This window comes from Carettochelys insculpta, chromosome 11 (assembly GCF_033958435.1).
Source record: "Carettochelys insculpta isolate YL-2023 chromosome 11, ASM3395843v1, whole genome shotgun sequence".
Taxonomy (NCBI): domain Eukaryota; kingdom Metazoa; phylum Chordata; order Testudines; family Carettochelyidae; genus Carettochelys; species Carettochelys insculpta.
Window position 1 is genome coordinate 25,978,503 of NC_134147.1, and position 21,157 is coordinate 25,999,659.

The 21,157-nt window shown below is 52.5% G+C and overlaps 1 protein-coding gene across 1 annotated transcript in view; it reads left to right on the forward strand.

The window, feature by feature from the left end:
- The window catches only part of NCKIPSD (NCK interacting protein with SH3 domain), a 92,805-nt gene extending 77,723 nt beyond the window's left edge, over positions 1–15,082 (forward strand). The window contains exons 9-13 of the mRNA XM_075005143.1: positions 5,881–5,961; positions 6,895–7,023; positions 9,364–9,456; positions 12,391–12,563; positions 13,421–15,082. Coding sequence (XP_074861244.1) covers positions 5,881–5,961; positions 6,895–7,023; positions 9,364–9,456; positions 12,391–12,563; positions 13,421–13,624 — 680 coding nt within the window. The 3' untranslated portion in view covers positions 13,625–15,082. The remainder of the gene's footprint in view (positions 1–5,880; positions 5,962–6,894; positions 7,024–9,363; positions 9,457–12,390; positions 12,564–13,420) is intronic.
- The last annotated feature ends 6,075 nt before the right edge of the window (positions 15,083–21,157 follow it).

Below are 21,157 nucleotides of genomic sequence, written 5' to 3' on the forward strand. Positions count from 1 at the left end.
CTGTTAGCCGCACAGCGTGAGCCCTGCTAGGCCAAGTCTGCAGACCTGGACTCCGAGACTCCTTCTCTGGGGCCCCTCCCTCCCCAGCTGTCACCTGATGCCTTCAAACTGCAGCTGCATTCAACCTGTATCAGCCCTTGGAGCCAGTCAGCGCAGTGGTATCCGAGCTCCAGAGAACACGCACCAGGGAAGGCTGCCGTTCTGCCTGAAGGGGGCTGGGAGCAGGGGGTCCTGCTGCACCCTCCCTGGCTTGTGTGACTGCAGTGAGCTGGGGCAGCGTTACAGCCTGGCGTCGGGACCCTGGAGTGCTGCATGTTGTGCCCACCGGGTGCATCTCCTCTGGTGCACGTTGCCTGCACTGCCAAAACACACATTTCGTTCGCTTCCACGGGCAGTCCGTTTAACCGCCAGGGCATCGTAAAGCAGGTGCCCCAGCCGCGTGAGAGTGGGTGGTGAGAAGTGATAAGAGGGACCTGTATTCCTGCCCCTGGCAAACCTGCAAGGTGTCTTTTCTCCATCCTCCAAACACAGGGCCTTACAAGTACCGCGGCTCTTGGAGCGAAATGCTGAGGTTGCTGTCACTGAGAGCTAGCTGTAAACAGTGCCGTGAGTGAGGTGACCTTGAACCATGAAGTGATTAAAGCTTGTTTTGGCTGTAGGAATTGAGGAGTGGCAACCCCTCCGTTGTCTGAGAGCGTGCAGAGGAGCAAATCCCTTTTGCAGATGGTAGGGGCTGGAGCAATCCATGCCAAGCCTCGAGCTGCTGGGGATTGTAAAGCTGGCTGCAGGAGGTAGGCAGGCTCTCGCCTGCCTAGTTACAGAGGAACACTTGGGGCTTGAGCTCTCTGTGTGGATCCTGGACACCTTTGATGAGAACGCCGTTTACCCTGGGGTTGATACAAGCACGTTGGCTGCTGTCCAGGTCTTCTGATGGATGCTTTGGTTTTATTGTTCCTGGGCAGTGATTTTCCTGTGATGCTGCTGGCTTGCAGCTCTATCAGGGTGTTGTTAGAAGGGCTTATAATAAAACACAGTGATGCAGAATTAACCAGAGCAGTTCTAAGGAAAACAGACGGTTAATCTCTGTAATCACCTCTCCCCTGTTGTAGTTCAATAGACACGCAACTCTGTCAAATCTTTTTACAGTCCGCCCTGGCATCTCTGGGCTTGGCAGTTCATAGCTATGGCACCTCTTGCTGCGTCAGTGGTCCAGGTACCTCTCTCATTACATATTAAGCACTGATCCCCCACCAGCCCCATGCTGCATAGCTTCTTCACTGCTGCATTTTGAGGTCGGGTAGGATGCAGTCTGTGCAGACCTTCCAAGAAGCTGGAGTGGGTTTGAGAAACCTGTGGCAAGAAGTCACGAGCATGCCTCACTGCCGTGTGTGTGTGTGTCCGTCCGTCCGTCCCCCTTTCAACAGAGCCCCTCTCTGAAATAGTCCTGTGTGCTGCCATACAGATCGTATTACTGGTGTTGTTCCCCTTCCACCCATTGAGCATTGCCTCAGTTCTCAACACAATGCTGGCAGTGTAGAGGCTACAGCGAGTGTGCTGTATCTCCAAGGGTCTAGGTGTGTTTGGAATTCCCCAAAGCACCAGCCAGATGATAACCCATGCGCTTGCATCTGTAAGAGTGACTACCTTCCTCTCAGGTCAGCATGTTCTAGGATTGCCTTAAAATTTCAAGCACAAACTGGACCCTGAATAGGAACACAAGCGGAGTCCAGCATACTGCATATGTCAGTACCCTTCCACCCCACACACATGCTTCAGAGGAGAAGTAAGACAGTTAGACCTGGACAGTTCTGACAGGAACTCTTTTCCCAGCTCCAGGTGATGAGGCTATACCCCTGGTGCCTCCCTGTGTTGGGGACACCAGCCGAAGGGAAGGTTCTACAGTAAACTCTCATGTCGGCATTCTGTCACCCGGACCTCTCAAGTAACCGGCATTTTAACCAGAAATGAACTTGAGTTACATTTTCCATAAGTGCAGTATAGTGAGAGTAAATACAAATAAATGCAGTAAGTTTACAGTGTGCAATACTGCTGCTGTTGGTAAATACTCTGCATACTCTTTTGTTTGTTTCTTGATATGTAATCTTTAGTGTTCTGCATTGCTGGGGGTACCGCTCTGTTATCCTGAGTATTTGATATCTAGCAACCTCCTGATCCAGAGGCTGATGGATATGAAAGAGTTTCCTCTTATTACGTGCAGGAAAGTGGGCTCTTTGCTCTTCTCTTCCTGCACCACTTCCGTCCCAAAACGGTCTGGTCCTCTCCCTGTCAGCTGGGGCTGGGGGAGCCTGGTGAGTGTGAGAATGAATCCCAACCAGGCTCTTTAATGTACAGGGGAGGGTGGGCACGGGGAGTGGACAACAGGGAGCCTGTCCCTGACCCTCTGCGACCCCCTAGGCCAATCTGGGGAGTCACCACACATGCCCGCCCGCCTGCCTGCCTCCAGGGCATGTTCCCGTTAGCTAGACAAATGTCCAATTCATTTAAAAAAAATTAAACTAAGCTGTGGCCTCTGTTTGTACTTTGTAGCAGAGAGTTTCACAGATCCAGTCCCAACACTTTGTTTTTCACGATGCTAACTGAATGTCCCTCATTTTTGTATTATGCGAGACTCCGTAGGAGTGCCTAGTCTACCTTCTCCACCATTCAGTCTGCTCCCCTCTGTCTGGTAATCTCTAACTCTTAAGTCCATAATATTTGTAGTTAAACATCATTGACCTAGACACAATCTCTGCCCAAGGAGTTTGCAATCTGGAAAGTTCTGGACAAGCAGCCTCTGTGTGATGGTGTTGCTTTGTTTGACTCCACACTGGAATTGAATTCCCTTAATCTGGGTGTAAGAGACCCATCCATGTAGATCGCTTTTCAGGAGTACAGGTTGAGCCTCTCTAGTCCAGTATTCTCCCATCCAGCAACATCCGTAAACCACCATGATTTTAGTTAGACAGGTGACCACTGATCATGGGTGTGACCAAGTTTCCCAGAGTCCCATAAAGTTTGTTTCCAGCCACCAGTCCAGGCTCTGTGTTCTGTGCTGGTATTTAGCTCTAATTTACCCCTAAATATGTTCTATGAGCCCAGCAAGCAGTGGAAGTGTTGGTAGTGCTGCTAGATAATACTGACCTCCCATGGTCTTTCAGATTCTCTCATTTGGCACTGGTCACGTCCTGAGGGTGTCGGACTAGAGGGGTAAAATCTGTTTCAGACTTTACATGGTCCTTTGGCACCTTCTTCTTATGCAGCTATTGCACTAAAACAAAAAAAACTCATCAGGCTTCAGGCAGTTCCAGTGGCAGTAAGGTACAACGCAGATCGAATTAGACCATGAATCTACCTGCAACACATGTTTAGCACAAGGCCCTCTGCTGCTGTCATGTTTAGACTTGGGGGTGGATTGGGTCAAGTGAGATGCTTTAGAAATGAGTTGTAATAAATGTGGCATTGCTGTGGAGGTAAGTGTTGGAGAGAAAAGGCTCCTTAACAAGTCTACGCTTTCAGTGAGTAAAATGTGCCTTTCCATTCGACTTTTTAGGGGAAAACCCAAATTCCCATGTTGTGTTTCTATATGATGTATAGATGAGCCAGTCGTGATCAGGTGGATGTAAGTGAACATAGTATTTAGCTTTGGCCTTGCACTGTGCACCTCTAAAGCTTAGCACAAGCGTTAATGCTCCACTTCCTGAAATCTCCACCTGCAATGGAGGGGCTAGAGCCACTGTGTTTCATTTTGACATATATGCTGTCGTGTGGTTCTGTAAACCCTTTCCAAAGCCCACCAGCTAATTAAGATTCAGGCAAAGCGACGGTTGTGATTCTGTGCAGCGTTCATGTATTGCTACTGACAGTGCAAATTGTGCTAGACCAGCAGGCTGCGGGGACAGGTTCAGACCTAAGAGAAAGTGTATGGCCAGCTGGAGTCCTGAGCTTTGTGTTCTGGAGTCTCAGGTGACTGACAATAAACTTAGGCAGCGCAGAGCCATTGGAATGGAAGAATGCAGACACAGTAGCAAAGAAATCTAGCTATGACTGTTAACCATTGACGCAGGAAGGAGTTAAAGATGGCTAGAAGGATGGGTGCTTTTCTTGTTTCAGTTATTACAGAAATTGGTGGTGGTGTCCAGAGATGGCGTGGGGAGATTTTAATTTTAACTTTATTGTAATGTGGGGGAGGGATTGCTCAGTGGTTACAGCATTGGCTCTGCAAACCCAGGGTTGTGAGTTCAGTCCTTGAGGGGGCCTTTCAAGGGTCTGGGGCAAGTTAAATTTAAAAAAAAAAAAAAAAAAAAAAAAAAAAAACGGTGTTGGTGATAGGTCCTTCTGTGAGTGCAGGGGACTGGAATCAATCACCTCTCAAGCTCTGAGATAGGTATATTTCCAAGTATTAATTGCTCACCTGTCATGTTTGCTAGGAGCCTAATAAGGAAAAACCAATAACATTCATTATGATTCTCAAATTGATCAAAAACACATCTGCCATCTTCATTCCTACTCTGTTTTTCATATCGTTTGTTTCTGCTGGAGCACTTAGCTGATGTGTTGCTGTCATTCAGGAGTGTATCCTCCAAAGCTGCATAAATTACACTGTTTCTGTGGAAATAACATATCAAAGGAAACTTAAGCACGTCAGAGTTCCCTGTTTCCCCCGCCAATACACACCCACTCACTCCAAATTCTGTATAAAATACTCCAGAGGGGCTGGATTCTGATGAGTTACAGTACTGGCCTGTCTTCTCTGCAGATGTGTGTTCAAACCCTATTGTGAGTTGCAGATGAAAATGGATTTCCTCTTTTTCACCCTGACTGACTTTTTGGAGCTTTTTTTCTGCACTGTACCTGCTGTTTCTTGCAGGTTCAGGTGCTGAGATGCCGTCTGTATTAGTGAGTTTCATGTTATTGGTAGAGCCCCAGAAATCTGTGGTTATCCGCTCTATATCCACAGGCATCCACCTCCACGGATGTGGGTGCGGATATCCACAGCTCATCTTTGCAGAGAGAGATGCGGATACAAATCTTGTATCTAGAACCCTGTACATTTGCAGGTATCTGCAGGTATCCACTTCTGCATATGTCAGTGTGAATATCTGTGCCTCATTTTGGTGGGTGCAGATGCAAATATAAATTTTGCATCCACGCAGGTCTCTAGTGGTTGGTACTGACCCTCATGTTACAAGACCTCCAAGATTAGAGGAGCAGGTGCAGTATATGTCAGGACAGAGGTGTCCTGGCAGAGGTAGGTGTGTGCTTGTGAAAGTGAAAGTACAGGATTAAACTAATGGGTAGTATATGTCGGGTCTGATGTGCAGCAGGAGAGCTGCAGGAACAAAAGCCCTCTTGTGTGCTGCTTGCTTGCCTCTTTTTTAAGAGTGCCTGCTGGGAAATATAATATGGCAAGTGAACTGGGACCCAAAACTAGATTTCTGGAGTCTGTGCTTCCTGGGCTACCTCCCCGACATATTAACTTATGTATTTATCATTGCGGTGCCCACAGGCCCCCATTAGCCTCCAGGCTCGTTGTGCTGGCTGCTCTCCAGTGCTTAGGAGGCCATGGTCATTGTCCCTCAGCGAGCAGACTGGAGTAGGGTCAATGGCACGTGAAGCATGTAGGGAGGGCTGCAGTCAGATGTGTGTAATATTAGATGTGTCTTTGACGTGCAGCATGCCAGCTGTCCTGACGTGCCCCTCAGCTCCGCCATTGGTAATTGGCCGGATGTCTCTTCCAGGCTTAACAGCTGAGATTCCTTTGAGAGGGGGAGGAGAGTTTCTGACCTTCCTGTGTGTATTGAATCCCTACCTCAAACCAGAGGGCAAACCCCCATCATCCTGGGGTTTACCGATGGCTGGATGTGTGCTTTTCTCTTGCAGACCATCAAAAGATGTGCTACTCAGCACTGGTGCTGGCTATGATATTCTCCATGGGAGAGCCGCTGCCGTATCACCACTATGGTAAGAAGCGAATGCGTTGCAGAAAAGGAAAGCCACGGCCTAGGCATCCTGGGAGGGAGGGCGGTCTCCTGGTAGCCAAGAGTTCTCCAGAGGGCTGCAGGGGGATTCTCCTTCTGCATGCATGGGAGGAGGGGGAAGGGAGCTGCCTACACCTTCTCTAATCCCTCTCCCAGCTTTGCACCAGTACAGCATAGGAGGATGGTTGACCCACCGTTGCCAAAACACCTACGGGGTCATTAGCCCGTGAAACACTACAGGGCCCAGCTTCAGCAGCGCTTGGCCTTAGATGTTCACTGCAGGAATTAGGCAGGGATTCTGCACATCCCTGAGCAGCATAGCTGCTGGAGGGGAGGGTTGTGTAGGCATCTCCTTAGCCAGCTCATTGGACTTGGCAATAGAGGTACGTGGTCTCTTGAGTCAGGAGAATGGGGAGCACAGAATGAACCTCTCCAAGCTTTCAGAAACACGCTTCTTTCCCTGTCGTAACCATGCGATTCTTGCCCCACCCCCACCCCCACCCCCACCGGTGCCCTTGTTTCTATGGCCTGCAGCACTTTCCTAATAGTTAGGTTGTTACTAATGACTTGCATTAATTTTAAGTAAACTAAACTGCCAGGCAAGAACATAAATCCCTCTTGCTCATGTTGCTCACATTCCCTGGGGAGTGTGCTGCTGGGACAGCAGCTAGCATGGAACTGGAGAGTGCATGTATTCAGCAAAACTGCTCCTCAGGTGCGCTGCTCCCAGCACTGCTGTAAAATTTGTGTAGCTCTTTTCCTGAGCCAGTCGTATCTCCTGCTACTAAGACCCCACAGCTGGTCACCCCCTGACCAGGGCGCCACCTCCTGAGTGGCTGAAATTGGGGATGTCTTGCATCGGGGGCGGGGTGTGTGTGTCAGCAGAACCTGAAAGTCCCTTTCTCCTCACACACAGAGCATCTCAGCTCTCAGTTTGTCCGGTTCCTGTTGGATGTCATTGAAGATGGGCTGCCCTCTGACACCACCGAGCAGCTGCCTGACCTATTTGTTAATGTCCTTCTGGCCTTCAATCTCCACATTCCAGGTCAGTGACACTACTTTTTTTCCCCTCACATAACAAGCCGCTGGTGGGCTCCAGGAGGTGTCGCTTGACCTCAAGGGTGCTCTGTGCTAACGTGTCAAGCTTCCTTCTCTTATTCATTCCCTCTTCCTGCCAAGCCTTCCATTGCAGCCCTGAGCAAGGCCTTAGAGAGAGAGTGCCTTGGGGGCAGGCAGTGATTTGAATTCCCTGTTCAGGAAGACGCCCCCAGGTGCACATGAGAGAGAGAGAACTCACTCCCTGCCACCTCCATTCCCTGGCCTCTGGTTAGGATGGAGTCGGGGAATATAACCCCACCTGGCGTTCCAGATGAAAACGTGACGAGGTGAATGAGAGCCTGTCACAAACCTGTTAACCCCTTGAGCCAGGCCAAGCCATCCGAACCCACGTCATTCCCTCCACTCTGTCAGTTCTTTTGGTGGGGCTTGATGTTGTGCCTTGCACTTGCAGGGGTTAACTTCACCAGCACGTCTCACAGGGGAGTGATACTACTTTAGTGGGCATGTAGCTGTGTAATAGCTCAACTACTAATCTGCCTTCCTCAGGCGATTGGCAGAGCTGCTGCTACTCCCAGGCTCTGACTCCTGAATCTCATTAAATGGAGATGCATTAGGGTTAGCCTCATGAACATGTTCTCCTGCATTTCTTGATCCCTCATCTTGCCTTGAATTCCCTCATCTTGAGCTCCTTACAAATAGTCAAAAGATCTAGTCTTGGGGAAAGAAGCTTAACTCTCCCAGCTGCTGCTGTTTGCAAGAGTTTGGGAGTCTGTAATCATTAGAAGATGGAAGTGTAACATTAGGATTTAATCTTGGATTTTGCTGCTTAATCCTGAATATGCAAGATCCCTGTTGCTAGGTTGGACTTGTCTTTTAGTTCTTTCCTTGTTCCTGTTCTGCATGATGCCTTGGCTTCATGGACAGGGAATGCTAAAGCAGCTGGGACGTGTCCAATAGCTCCCCTGTTTTGTGCTCTGTTTTGCTAACATTTGGGTAGTGGTGATTTGTTTGTAATTGTGTATGAAAGTTTCTCACACAGACTGATTGTGCATGTGCGCTCCGTTGCGTTCCTTTGTTATCCGTTCTTACTGTCACCCAGTGCATTTGCTGGCTTCTGTAATTAGGCAATAACACCGGATGGGCGATGCGTTTCTGGGGGATTCCTTCCCACCTGGGGCACAGCAAGAAGCTGAGAGCAGAGTAACATGCTCCTATCTGAGACCTGGCTAACTGATGTTCAGGTGCCTTGTTAGTATGTTGAATTTTTATGCCCAAATTTCAGAGCATCAGCACTTCACTAGTGCAGAGGTGGTTAAAACTTCCTTAGGGTCTGTTCATAAATTAACTCCTTTCAGCCAGAAGGGCCCAGAAGTACTTTACAAACTAAACAATAGAGATGTATCCCCACACAGAACCACTTGGGTAAAGTTCCACCCGGTGGTTCAGAGCAGGAAGAGATGAATTAATCTGTATTCACATGTAACTTAGAGGCAATGGAACTCGCGTAAGAATTTGGCCAGGCCACGCAGATTAACCCAAGTATTCCTGCAAACATTTAGGTCTTGCTCAAATTTGTTTGCCATCTCCTACAAAAAACGGCTCTGTCTGCCTCCCGGAACCCCCCTTGCCCCACGCTGAGGGTTGGGGGTCATTAGTGGGTGTATTGCATCTGCCCCAGCTTTTCCTTTGTGGGAGTTATACAAGCCCATGCCCAGCCCTTTTCTACTTCCCGAGAACTGAAAAGCAATGGAGATTGCTGACCTGGCATAGGGAGGAATAGCTTCTAGTGGGATGGGCGAATCTTCTGGTGTTGGATCTAAACCAGAAGGAAAGTGATGTTTCAGAAGAAGAAGCCTTGCAGAGTATTGCAAAGACTGCTGTGTTCCTGTGTTCCCTCTACTCTTTTCCATCCCTGTGCAGAATCCATTTTTCTTATGTGCACCAAAGCATGTGAATGTCCACCACCAGTAGAAACAAAAGCCTAGCTGTGGGTGCTTTGCTAGTCAGCTAGGTAGCATTTGACCCTCCAGAGTGGCTGCACAAGCACCGGGCTTACAGGGAACACTGCTCTGTTCCTCGGGTGGGAGCCAGCTGCAACAGTGTAAATTCCAGAGTGTTTATGCATTAACTTGGGAAGAGATTTTACCATCCAGCCTTCTGAGGCTCTCATTCGGAGCACAGGTCGTGACACCCCAACGATTCCCAGGTTGGCAGCAGGAAGCCAGGCTTAGGGTTCTGTTTCTTTTCCTTTGTTGTTCACTGAAACCAACCTGAAATCTGCTGCAAAGAGATGCATCGTTGGTAGTGAGCCCGTTTCCTCTCTTAGTTCCAGAACACAATGTGATCATGACGACGGTGAGCAAGCACTCCAACGTCAAGACCTTCACAGAGAAGGTGCTCCTGCTTCTGAACAGGGGAGGTGAGTATCTCTGCAACTTTACTGCATTCCCAGCCTGGGGGAAAGGTTAACAGCAGCACAGACCTACAGGGATGAGGCTGATTGCATTGAGAGGTCAGCCAGAGGGAGCAGCTGGCAGATGAGCTCACAGCTCCACGAAGATTTGCTACTCCCATACAAGTCTCAGGGTGAGGTGGACAGGGCTGCATTCCTGAGGAAGAAACTGTCTGAAATGAAGCCCTGCCGATGGCTTCTGCTGATGCTTGCAAGCGGGTCCCCCCGGGTCCATGAGCTGGCGCAGGTGCAGCCTCGTGTGGCAGCGGCGAGGCTCAGCTCAGCCGGGTTTGGTTTCCACTGAGAGCCATAAGTAAAACACCGAAATACACTTAAAATAGAACTGGCTGCAAGTGGGCACGCGGCAGGGAACAGGGGTCACCAGCCCCCGCCCCCCACTCACTCACCAGCCAGCAGTGCAGGAGAGTCCCCCAGCAGGGACCCTTAAGCAGTGGGACGGCCTCCCTAGCAGCTAAGTGCTCCTCCTTCCTAGGAGTCCCTGCTCCGCTGATCCAGGGCCGCAGCCTTCCCCATGCCATGTGGCTGCAGGGATTGGGCGTGGCCAGCCCCGTGGCTGTGCAGAGAGCCACCGTGACCTCAGCCTGCTCTGCACCTCATACCTTGGTGTCTGGGGCCTCTCAGGTGCACAGGATGGTCTCTGCAGCCCAGCTGCCGGTGCTGGCCCAGTCCTACTCCTCCACCCCAGCCACCTAAATAATAAGGGGAACATCTGTAAAAGAGGAATCCATAACAATTCTTCACCATGCGCAGATGTGAGGTTTGAACTCTGCAGATCCTGCTTGGGGCACAGCAGCCTTAGCTCCTCCCTGCCATGGGAGCTGCTTTCCTCTTGTCCTCATGCCCCTTCTGCAGTGGCCTTTGCACCCTCCATGCAGGGTCACCTGCCTTCCTTGCCTGAGCTCTGGTTCTCTCCTGATTGCCCCAGCTGGGGATCAGCTGCCCAGGCTGTGGGTCTGTTGCGAGCTTTCCTCTAAGGTTGATTACAGGTACCTACTCCTTCTCAAAGCACCCGCCTGATTGGTCAGCTCCAGTCGAGCGTTTAAACCCCCCCGTGTTCCTAAAGCCCTCATGTGAAACATGTAGAGCACAGCTCCCAGGCAGCACCTTGTCGTGTATCGCTCCCTGGCGCTCTGCCATCACACGGCGCCTTGTCCTGCCTTCTGGAGCCTGGGGGCCCTGCTCCCAGAGTGGTGCTTCGTGGACTTGTTGTGAAATAACCCGCCCTGCAGCTGTGATACAGGCAGTTCTTTCTTCTGGCTTCCGTTCTTTCCTGGGCTGTAAAGCGTGGGCCGTGGGCGCGTCGGTCAGACTGCATGCAGCCCCTCCACCTGACTTCCGTAAGCCTCCCCCTATAAGCGGCTGCAGCCAGCAGGAGTTGAAATTGTTCGGCGAGTCTCCAGCTTCCCCCTTCCCCTTAGGCAGAGGCAGGGCTTTTTTGCTGGGGGGGAGGGGGCGGAGAAGTGGCAGAACTCAGCCCCAACACCCTCCACCCTGTACAGGGCACAAACAACCCCTTGGCGACTTAGCCCCCCACACGGGGCCTGAGCTGCACCTCACATGTGGCTTAGCCCCCTTCTGCCCCCCCCCCCCAAACCACCTCCCCTCTATACCCAGGATTAACCCCCCAGCTCCTCCTGTACAGCCCCAAACTGCGCCCCCGCCACCACCCAGGATTCACTAACCGGCTTGCACAGGAACTCCTCATGCTGCTGCTCCTTTCCGGCCAAGCCCTCCAGCAGTGCAGCAGGGGCAGCTCCAGCGCCTTGCCAGGCTGAAAAACTAGCACTCAATGTAATTGGTTTAATGGTCAGAACCCTCCTGCCAGCCACTAAACCAATTAAATCGAGTGCTGATCTTTCAGTGCGACAGGGACCTGGAAGAGTGAGTGGCAGGAGCCGCTGATGGCTCCTTAAAAAGCCACATGCAGCTCGGAGCCACCCCGTCCTCCGGGGGATTGGACTGAGAAAGAGCCACTTGGAACAGACGTGTCTCATGCTGACACTTTTCCCCAGTCCTGCATATACTTATTATTCCTCCGGGTGAGGCCGAGGGTTCAGGCAGGCGCTGTAGAAGTGTCAGCAATTGACCATGCTGGCAGCAGGTGTTTGACTTCCAAAATGGTGGCACCGGGAAGAAAGGTGGGGGAATCCAGTTCCACTGTGTTCCGCCGGAAGAAAAGCCCTGGGCAGAGGAGAGGGGCCAGTGTGCTTCAGAAGCCCCCCGGGGGGCGGGGGGCTGAGGGTGTGAGAGAGAGACTGAGACTATCTTGCCCTGAAGGGAGGCGGCTGGCCTATTTAAACCTGGAGGTCTTTATGGTGTTCTTGCTCCCAGGTAAGTTATTCAGCCGGTCTCCATGGGAAAGCTCATTTCCAGTACAAACTCAGCTGGACGGGGGGAGCGGCTGAGAGGGTTTTGCGGCACAATTACGAAAGCAGAGCGAAGCTGCTGAGGGAGATCAGCGTGTAGTGGGAGGCACTGGATGGTGCTGAAGCAAGGAGCTGGCTGTGGGGCGCGTCAGTGAAACACGGCGATACTTAGATTAAGATGTGTTTGGTCTCCGCTCCATGCACTGCAGAGCCATGCCCCCCAGTTACGCAGCCCCACCTTAGGCGTGCTGTGTGCCAGTGCTCTCCCAGCTTCCTGGCTCCCAGTGGCTCTCACTCCTGCTGGACTGTCTGAACTCGGGCTTTGGGAAAGCTGTCATAGGTCAGGGAAAACTCCTGCAGTCAGGCACATGGCCCTCAAGTCCCAGCTCTGTCTCGGTGCTGAGATTTACCCCCGGGGAGGCGGCTGCAGAACTTGAACAAATGCTGACTCTCGATTTTTTTAAGTCTTTCTTTTTATTCCCTGACAACCTCCTTTCCCTGCCTCGGCCTCCAGATGATCCCGTTTGTATCTTCAAGCACCAGCCTCAGCCGCCGCATTCAGTGCTGAAGTTCCTGCAGGACATCTTTGCCAGCAAGGACACTGCAAACATCTTCTACCACACGGACATGATGGTGATGATCGACATCACGGTGCGGCAGATCGCGGATCTCTCCCCTGGAGACAAGGTGCTGAGCCAGAGGGACTAGGGCTGGCTCCTGGGGCAGAAGAGCTTTCAGGGCGGTGGAAGGGGGGGCATCGTGCTACCCACAGCCCTGGTGGAGAAGATAGGAGGTGATTTCTGGCAGTGAAGCAGAATGGCCCTGAGGAGGAATGGGTGCTCTGGGGAGAGTAACAGGGATTTCTTTCCTGTCCTCAGCCTGCTTGGCAGAACTGGCATTGGGCCAAGCAACCCAGGGACACCTTGGAGTCCCACAGCCCATTGCTAGCTCAGCACCTCGAGGCCAGGGGTGCTCTTTGGCAACAGGGCCAGAGTGTGGGGCAGGACCCATCAGCCTTTGTAGCCACTGCAGAAGGGCCCAGTCCAGGCACTTGACGGAAGACTGCTTCTAGGGCATTGTTGCCAGTTCCCTCGGAGCCCCTTACATTCCAGCCTTGCAGCTGGTGGTCAGGGAGCCGGGATCAGGTGTGAATGGGGGAGCCATGAACGTTCGCTCTGTCCACTCACAGACGGGCATAGGCTTTGCGAATCGTTTCCCTCGATTCAGTTGTTGTGGGTGCTCCCCACTCTGGCTGCTGTTCGTTCCCTCTGGGAACGCCCCAGGGGAAGGGAGTTCCTGGCTCTAGCCCCACACTAGATGGAGATGAGCGGGATCTCTTACTGGAACTGTTGTAAGGAGTGCTGGGGAAAGCACCGAGATTGCAGAGGTACTAATGAGTCCCACAGCAAAGCAGATGTTTACAATGGACTCTCGCTCCTGAGGGTAACACAGCAGCAGCTGTTCCTCTGCTAATGCTTTGTGGAAGCTGCGCTGCTTGTTGATCTCCTCTAACTACTGCCTTGTGCTCTCTCTCCCCACTGCAGCTGAGGATGGAGTATCTGTCTCTGATGCACGCAATCATGCGCTCCACACCCTACCTGCAGCACCAGCATCGTCTGGCTGACCTGCAAGGGATCTTGCAGCGCATCTTGGCTGAGGAAGAGGAGGGGCAGCAGTGCCAGATGGACAAAATGATCATCTGGGAAATGTATAAGGAATTCCCGGAAATCTCTCCGGGAACCAGCTAACTGCCCGTGGGATTGGACTGAGAAAGAGCCACTTGGAACAAACATGTCTCATGCTGACACTTTCCCCCACCCCCACTCCAGTCCTGCGTATACTTATTGTTCCTCCGGGTGAGGCCGAGGGTTCAGGCAGGCCCTGTAGAAGTGTCAGCAGTTGACCATGCTGGCAGCAGGTGTTGTACGACCACTCTTGAGCGTGACCCTCTGGAAGAGTCGTTACCCAGAATGGAAGAGGACGACTGGCACTGGCACTGTGCCCCAGCTGGGGCAGGAGGGCCTTATTCAGCTGTGTGTTAGCAGGAGGGGACAGCTAGTGAGGGACTTACCAGCCTGGATGCTGGATGGCTTTGGGCGTTGAGCAGTTCTGGGGTCTGCAGTCCCGAAGTGCGAAGAGTGTCCCTGCTCCGCCTTCCCGTCTCTCCCTGCATTTACCAAGTGGAGGAGGCCAGTGTTTGGAAGAAGCTTTTGTAACATCTCTTGTGTTTTCTGTTGCTAGTGCACGTGTGCTGCAGTGCTGGCAAACGAGCTACCTAGCTTCATCCCTGGCGCTGTCTGCTGAGCCTTGCGCTTGCTCTCTGGGTGCAGCCCAGCAGCTGGGCTCCCAACAGCCTCGGCCAGCAGCCGCTTCCTCCAGTCCGCTTTACGTAGCGCTGAGTAGGTGGGAGTTTCTCGCACACCGTGCTGGCAGAGTCGTAACCGCTGTCTGGGTGACGGTCTGGCCTAGACTCAGTGCTGAGATGCGTCCTGCTCGCCGAAAGCTGCAGCATGTCTCCTAATGTCTTCCCAGCCCCTGCTGCACTGCACAGAGGTGTGTGTTTGTAGCGAGGGCCAGTGGGGTGCGCCCTATCTAAAAGCTGTGGATTTGTTGCCTTGAGCTTAGTAGCAATTAATTCTGCCTAGCTGTACCTCCTTCGCGGGTGCCAACGGCCGGCAGGTTGCTTGAGCCTGGTCTCCAGTAGCTCTGTTTGTGAATATGCCCAAGTGTGGAGAATCTGCATCTCTAAGGAAAGGGATTCATCTGTTTCTTCTTTGTGTGTTACGGCCGTGGTCAGGACCTGTCCTGGGGCTGTGATCTGTACTGCGGTGCACTGCCCTGCGGGAGCCATTGGTCCCCTCGCCGGGCTGGGCAGCGCTTGGCACAGAAGCCCTAAGAAATGAAACCAAAACGCTCGGGCAGCTGTTTGTTAGAAGATGAACAAAACTTGAAGTCCATGTGGGGTGGGCTTGGGCCCCACCTGCGATGTGCGAGTGAAGCCCAGGAAGGGATCTATTTTGTGGTGGCCCTGTAGCCTAGACAGGGTGGGTGGCTCATTAAATCAGTGTTCTGGCAGCAAAGGCTAGCAGATGGCCCTGTTAGGACTAAATCTGTTTTCCCTATCAGTGTCTGAAGGTCAGAAGGGAGCTGTATTTTCTTAATCACTAATGTAAATGTAACTTGCAAAGGAATAAAGACGTCTGGAAAGCTGGGCTCCTGAGCACGCTTCTGTTGCCTCCTGCATCCGGTTCCTGTCTGCACCCGTGTTGTCTCTTACTGGTTGAGGAAAGCCAGTGCCCAATGGAAGGAAGAATGGTTCTTGGTTGGGTGTTGGCCAAATGTTAATGCAGCGGATGTGGTTGCGCATTGTTCAATGGGAGTAACTGTAGTTCAGGAGCTGATTTTCAGAAACCGGAGTCTGGGCAGGGGACTACATGAACCCCAAACCCAAGTCTCCTCCCCAGTCTTGAGGGAGGGAAGGCGGGCGGAGGGGGCAGGAACGGGGAGAGCGACTGTCCTGGTCTTGGGGAGCTTCTGATCGAAGCAGACAGGACGAAAGGATGAGGGACTGGCATGCGGGGGGGATTGCCATGAAAGGGCTCTGCCTGGCCTGCACCAAGAGAGCCAGGGAGTGGAGAGCAGCCGCAAGCCATTCTGTGGCGCAAGCCATATTGCAATCAGCAGCCTGTGAACGCTCTCTCGAGTAGATTGCGGTTTGCTTAGAGTTGGAGGCTGTTGCAGTTCACGCCCCCAATGCTCACAACCTCTGTCGAATTCCAGCAGAGCTGCCGCTCCAAACCCTCTGTGATGCTGGATGGCGAGTGAACGGCCTTTGTGAAGCACTGAGGAATCCAGTTAGCTGGGTGCCTGCTGCCACCCTGCGCCCTTCCCATGGGGTGGGCGCACACGAGGCAGGGATGCTCCAGCCTCGTTCTGAGGTGCACGTTGGAACACTGCCAGATTGGAGGGATCTGCCTCGACGCTGCTCTGATGACACCTGTCACAGGTGCTGCGGAGGTAGGACTCTGGCTGGTGCTTGGAGTGCTGGGCTCCTGAAGCCAGTTCTAGGCTGGTCGTGGTAATTGCTTTCCATTTCTGCCTCTCCAGAGCCTTGGGCTCACCTGCCAGCCTCCTTTCTGGAGCAGCACCCACCAGGGGCACTGTTTCATCTGGGGACAGTTGCCCTCCTGTGATTCATGCCAAGTGCTAGGACTGGCTGCCCTTTGAGTCGCAGCGAGTCAGGAAGTCAAGTCAGCAAGCCCTGGCTGCTCTCTCTCAAGGCTGCTCCGTTTCCTCCCGACATTCACGCGCTCAGCACAGGGGAGAAGGGCTCTGAATATCACTACATTGCGTTGCTACTTCACCCTCTGGCTCTTCGTCCCCACCAGGCTGCTGTGATGCCACAGCACTGGCTTCAAGGCTCTCACCTGTGTAAGGAGCTGTAGGACTTCCACCCAGCAGCAGCGTGTGCGCTGAGGCAGGCGCTCCTGCATGGAGGGTTGGCACCATCCCCTCTTGTGACAAGGGCGCCAGCTAAGCCTGCATTGGGGCTTCCTGGAGCATTCAAATGCAAACGGCCCCCATGGCACCAAGGGAGCTCCAGCCACGTGCACAGGGACAGGCTGAAGCCCAGGGTGGTGAATGTTGCCATGTGAATTAATTGGAGCTGAAGGGTTCTTTAGATGCCCCAAACTTTTCTGCTGTGAAGGATCAGCCCTTTGTGCATTCCCTGGATTACAGCGGATCTGGCCAGGGTGGGTGGCAGAGGACTTGGGCAATGGAAATGGCTGGTCATAAACATGAAGCAGGACTCACCCACCCTGGGACTCGAATTGCCACAAGGCGGCTCCTGGTGCTGGTTACTGACAATCTGCCCTGACGCGTTTCAGCAAAGCTGCTTGTTGGCTAATCTGTGTCACTCTGCTCCACCGAAGAGCGAAATACAGCAGAATGCGGAGAAACAATTAACAGTCCGGGGAGTGGGAAGGGGGGCCCGATCAGTGGTTCCCAGAATGAAGGTTGTTTCCAGGGAGGAAGTCAGTGGAACTTCAGTGAGAGAAAAGGCCTTAGCAGTCAAACTTGCCTTCCGCCTGTGAACTTGTTACCCTGGAGCCTGTTCAGTCTTCCCAGGCCGAATGCTGGTAACAGACACTGATAACACGTGAGTTTTCATTATATTTAATGGACCATTATTAGACCAGTATCTCTTCAGCGGTGGATTTCCATCATGCCTGCAGCAAATGATGGGTGGGGGATGACTAGCATAGCAGAAGCTGTGTCTTGTCGATGACCCTTTGCGTTGTCTTATTGTCAGGAGTGATTCAATTTACAACTGTTGCACAGTGCCCATGCCCTGATGGTTTCCTTCCCCTCCCCTCTGATATGAACTGGGTTATTAGAACAAGAAAACTCGGAAGCTCTCATCAATTTTTAAAGCATCGCATCTCTGCCAATTGGCTTTCTTGACTCTCAGCCTGTGTTTAAGGAGGTGTGATGTGCAGTCAGTATGGCTGAGGCTCTCTTTAGTCTGGTGCGTTTTGCTGCGGGTTGGCATTTACACTTCCCCCTCCTTTATTAAGACTTCTGGTGACCTATCAAGCGCATCCATCCATTTCTGACTGCTGTAGCTCCGGTTCTCACCCTGCCTGCTTCACTAGGGTAGTTAGTTTCTCTTTACCCTGGCTGCCTGTGTGGCAGGCACCAGAGTGCTGCAAGGGGGGAGACGCCCCAGGACTGTGTTCTGTTTCCACAGGATTTAGGAAGTGGGGTTTAACTTCAACCAATTAGTGCCTGGCTAGGAAACCTCCATTGCTTGTTTGTTTGCCAGACCAGGGTCAAACGTGAGCCTGAAAGGTGGGACTTAAATTTCAGCAAAGCAGCTTCTGGAGTGGTCTGTTGGTAAATCCACCCTTCCACATTTCAGCAAAGCTGCTTGTCTGCTAATCTGTGTCATTCTGCTCTCCTGAAGAGTGAGCTGCAGCCGAGCACAGAGAAACAACTCAGTACAGGGGGAGAGAGAGCAAACAGTGATTTCCAGGGTATTGTATGAAAAGGCTGGACAGCTCTGGTAGTGCCTTGCTTGTACAGGGGGTCATCGATATAAGCCAGGGATAGGAACCGTAAAGATGTGGTTTAAAGTGAAATGATGTATAATGAGGAATTTTCCCCCATAAGAAATAATGTAAATAGAGTGGGACAGGAACTGTATGAGCATAAATTTTGCTTATATGACCATTTAAACCCTAAAGTGTACCTCACCGTCCCAGATGCTTAAAGCATTTTAAGCAACATTTAAAGAAATGATCCTCACTCAAAATACACTTTTAACCATTTTTATTCTGTGTGCCGTATGCGGCAGAGGAGGCTGGGAACGTGTGCTCATTTTCCGTTTCCTAAATGAGATACAACTTTAGTGTGAGGAATCTTTACGCTGTGTTCCTCCAAGTTACAATGGTGTAAGTGCGAAACAACTTGTATCAGAGCGACTTACCTCGAGGACTGACTATCAGTAAGCACAGTGGTGTTTGTCTCTTCTCTGTTGCTGTGTTAACCAGAGACACTGGAATGGTGCTGGACAACAGCCAATCCACTCTGGTCTGTCACAGTAGTTCTCAAACTGTGCCTCAGGGTGTTAACGTGGGGTTCTCAAATTGCACCCTGGCCCCCTTCAGACAACCCGCTTCATGACCCATTGGACTTGCTGGACCCGGGGGCTGAAGCTGAAACCTGAACCCCACCCCTGCCTTGGTCAGCAGGGCTCAGGCTGAGCCCCATTTCTGGGGGTCAGGTAGTAATTTGGTTGTCAGAAGCAGATCGTGGTGCAATTTGAGAGCCCCCTGGCTATTGGGCGCAGCCTCCTAGCAATGTGTCCAGTGGACGATGCCCTTGAGAAAGGGGCTCTGCAGCTTCCCATGTGCTTGCATCAGTTCTGGCCTTCCTCATTCCAAACAGGCTTGTGGTGCCTGGCGGGACACTGAGGGAGCACTCAGCCCCCCCATCCTCTTGGAACATCCAGGTTCTCTCGGTTCCGGGCCTTGTTAGACACTTGGGTGAGTGCTTCAGCCCCGGAGTTTTGTTTCCATTGCGGCGCTCCCATGTATTAGCCCCCGGCCTGGCTGATGGACAAGCGCCAGCACCGTTCCTGATTGCCTCTGCTCTCAGCGGCACTCTGCGCCCAGCGGCACAAGGTGATATTGTGGCTCTCTCTTAAATGATGCCCTGAGCTGCGCGGTGGGTTTTGATGTACGATATGCAGGGAGTCTTCCACTTGCTTCTCTTGTTGGGTTTATGGGGCAGGCCCTTTGGTAGTTTAGTGCGTATCAGAATGCTGCAGCCACCAAGTGGGGGTGGGGCAAAAAGTGCCATTGCCCACTGTCCCAGGCAACTGAAAAAGGCCTGGGGCTCCCAGACATTGTGACGGGCGGCAGCTGGGCATCCCCTGCCGTGTTTGAATCACGGCAATTTAAATGGCCATCGTGGCAGGGCCCCCTGCCGCTTCTGAATCACTGTAGCAGCAGCAGCTGGCCCGAGCTCTGTGTATGCACCGTTCAACCACCATTTCTGGTCCGGCTCCACACCCATGTGACAACGCCAGGCCAGGCCAGGCCAGCACACAGCAGCGTGGGGCGTGTGGGGCATAGAAGAGCTGGCTGGTGGGGGCTGGCCCCTCCAACCCTGCCACTTCCGTCTGTGGCCCAGACCCTGCCCCCCTCACCTTGCCCAGGGGCCTGGCATCTCTGCCTGAGGCTGCCCTAGCTGGACAGAAGGGAGCTGGGCATGGCTCTGCACAGAGCAGGCTCTTGGCTCCTGGTGGAGGCTCAGAAGGTCCGACGAGGACTTTGCCTTGTTTTGAGTTCATTTTGGGAATGAAGCCCCAGGGCCAGGCCGTGGGTGAGCTCTGACTTACGCTGGCCTGAGTCGATGGTGTTCGGAGGAGTGGGGAAGCCCCTTGCTCACAGGAAACCTCTTTGCCTGGCTCTGCAGTACCCACCGCCAAGCCCCCGTGTGATTCTGCAGGGCAGCACGCCTCTCACCTGCTCTTGCCACAAAAGGAGGCGAAGTTCGTTCTGGTGCCACTCACTCCCCTGTTCTGAGGGGTTCTGTTCCTCGGGTGCTTGCAGTGGCTCCGGCCGTGAGAGCCAACCCGCCCAGGCCTCTGTTCCAGCTGAGGTTAACTGGGTATAAATGTAAAGCAGCAGCAGTGGAGCACTTTACAGACTAATAAAATGATTTATTCAGTGATGAGCTTTTGTGGGACAGACCCACCGCTTCAGATCTGGAGATACTGCGGTCCTGGGAATTTCAGATGTACAGCGCTAGCTCCAGAGCTGAAGCGGTGGGTCTGCCCCAGGGAAGCTCATCACCGAATAAATCATTTTGTTAGTCTTTAAAGTGCTGCATGTCCGCTGCTTTGTTTTGCTGGAGTGCAGACTAACATGGCCACCTCTCTGTTGCTCTTGGGTATAAATGTAACCAGGCTCCTGAGCAGAAGGGAGCTGCCCCGGCCCTGTCCCATACCCAGTGGGTTCCCTAGAACATTTCTGTTCCGCTGAGCTCTCCAAAGTGAGGTCATTTACCCCAGTCCTCTCCCCTCCCAGCAGTGTGCTGCTCTCGCTTGCCCCGGTGGCCCGCACAAAGTGTCTAAGACCCCTGTGGCACTTTTGCCTTGGGAGGCTATCCCTGCCTTGTGATCTGCAGGCTCATTAATTGCCTTGCTCAGCCCTGATCCATAATGATGCCAGACTGCAGCTGCACAGACTGACCTCTCCACAGAAAATGGAATACTGGGCGCGTTCACGTGGGTCCTGGTTAGCTGTCACTTTGACTTGCATATGTCTGTCTTGGCTGCGCAGCTGCCTAATCCCTGCTCTGCAATGCGATAGCAGCAGCCTGCTGTCCAATTAAGCAGAGCAAGATGAGACAGAAGCATATTTAACCCTGCTGGGGTGTGTCTGGCTGGACAGAGGTTAAATGTGATCTTAAACTAAAGCAACACTCTGCAACTCTTTGCATGTTCCCTGCCTTCTGCATTTCCACTGGCGGGGAGGACGGGACGTGTCACATTCTTTTCTTAAGGCCAGCTGCCCTCTTGCCTTCAGACTTTGCTTTGCAGGCTCCTCATACAGAAGATGGCTTAATATTTGCCCAAACTGCTGAGAGTGAGAGCCAAAGGTCTACCAGGCTGTGGGTAGAATAAAACAAATGCTGTTTGCACAAGAGGTAGAACAGTGCTAGGAAAAGCCTGTCGCTTTCAGTTCCACAGGCGCGTTTGGGCATTGCTA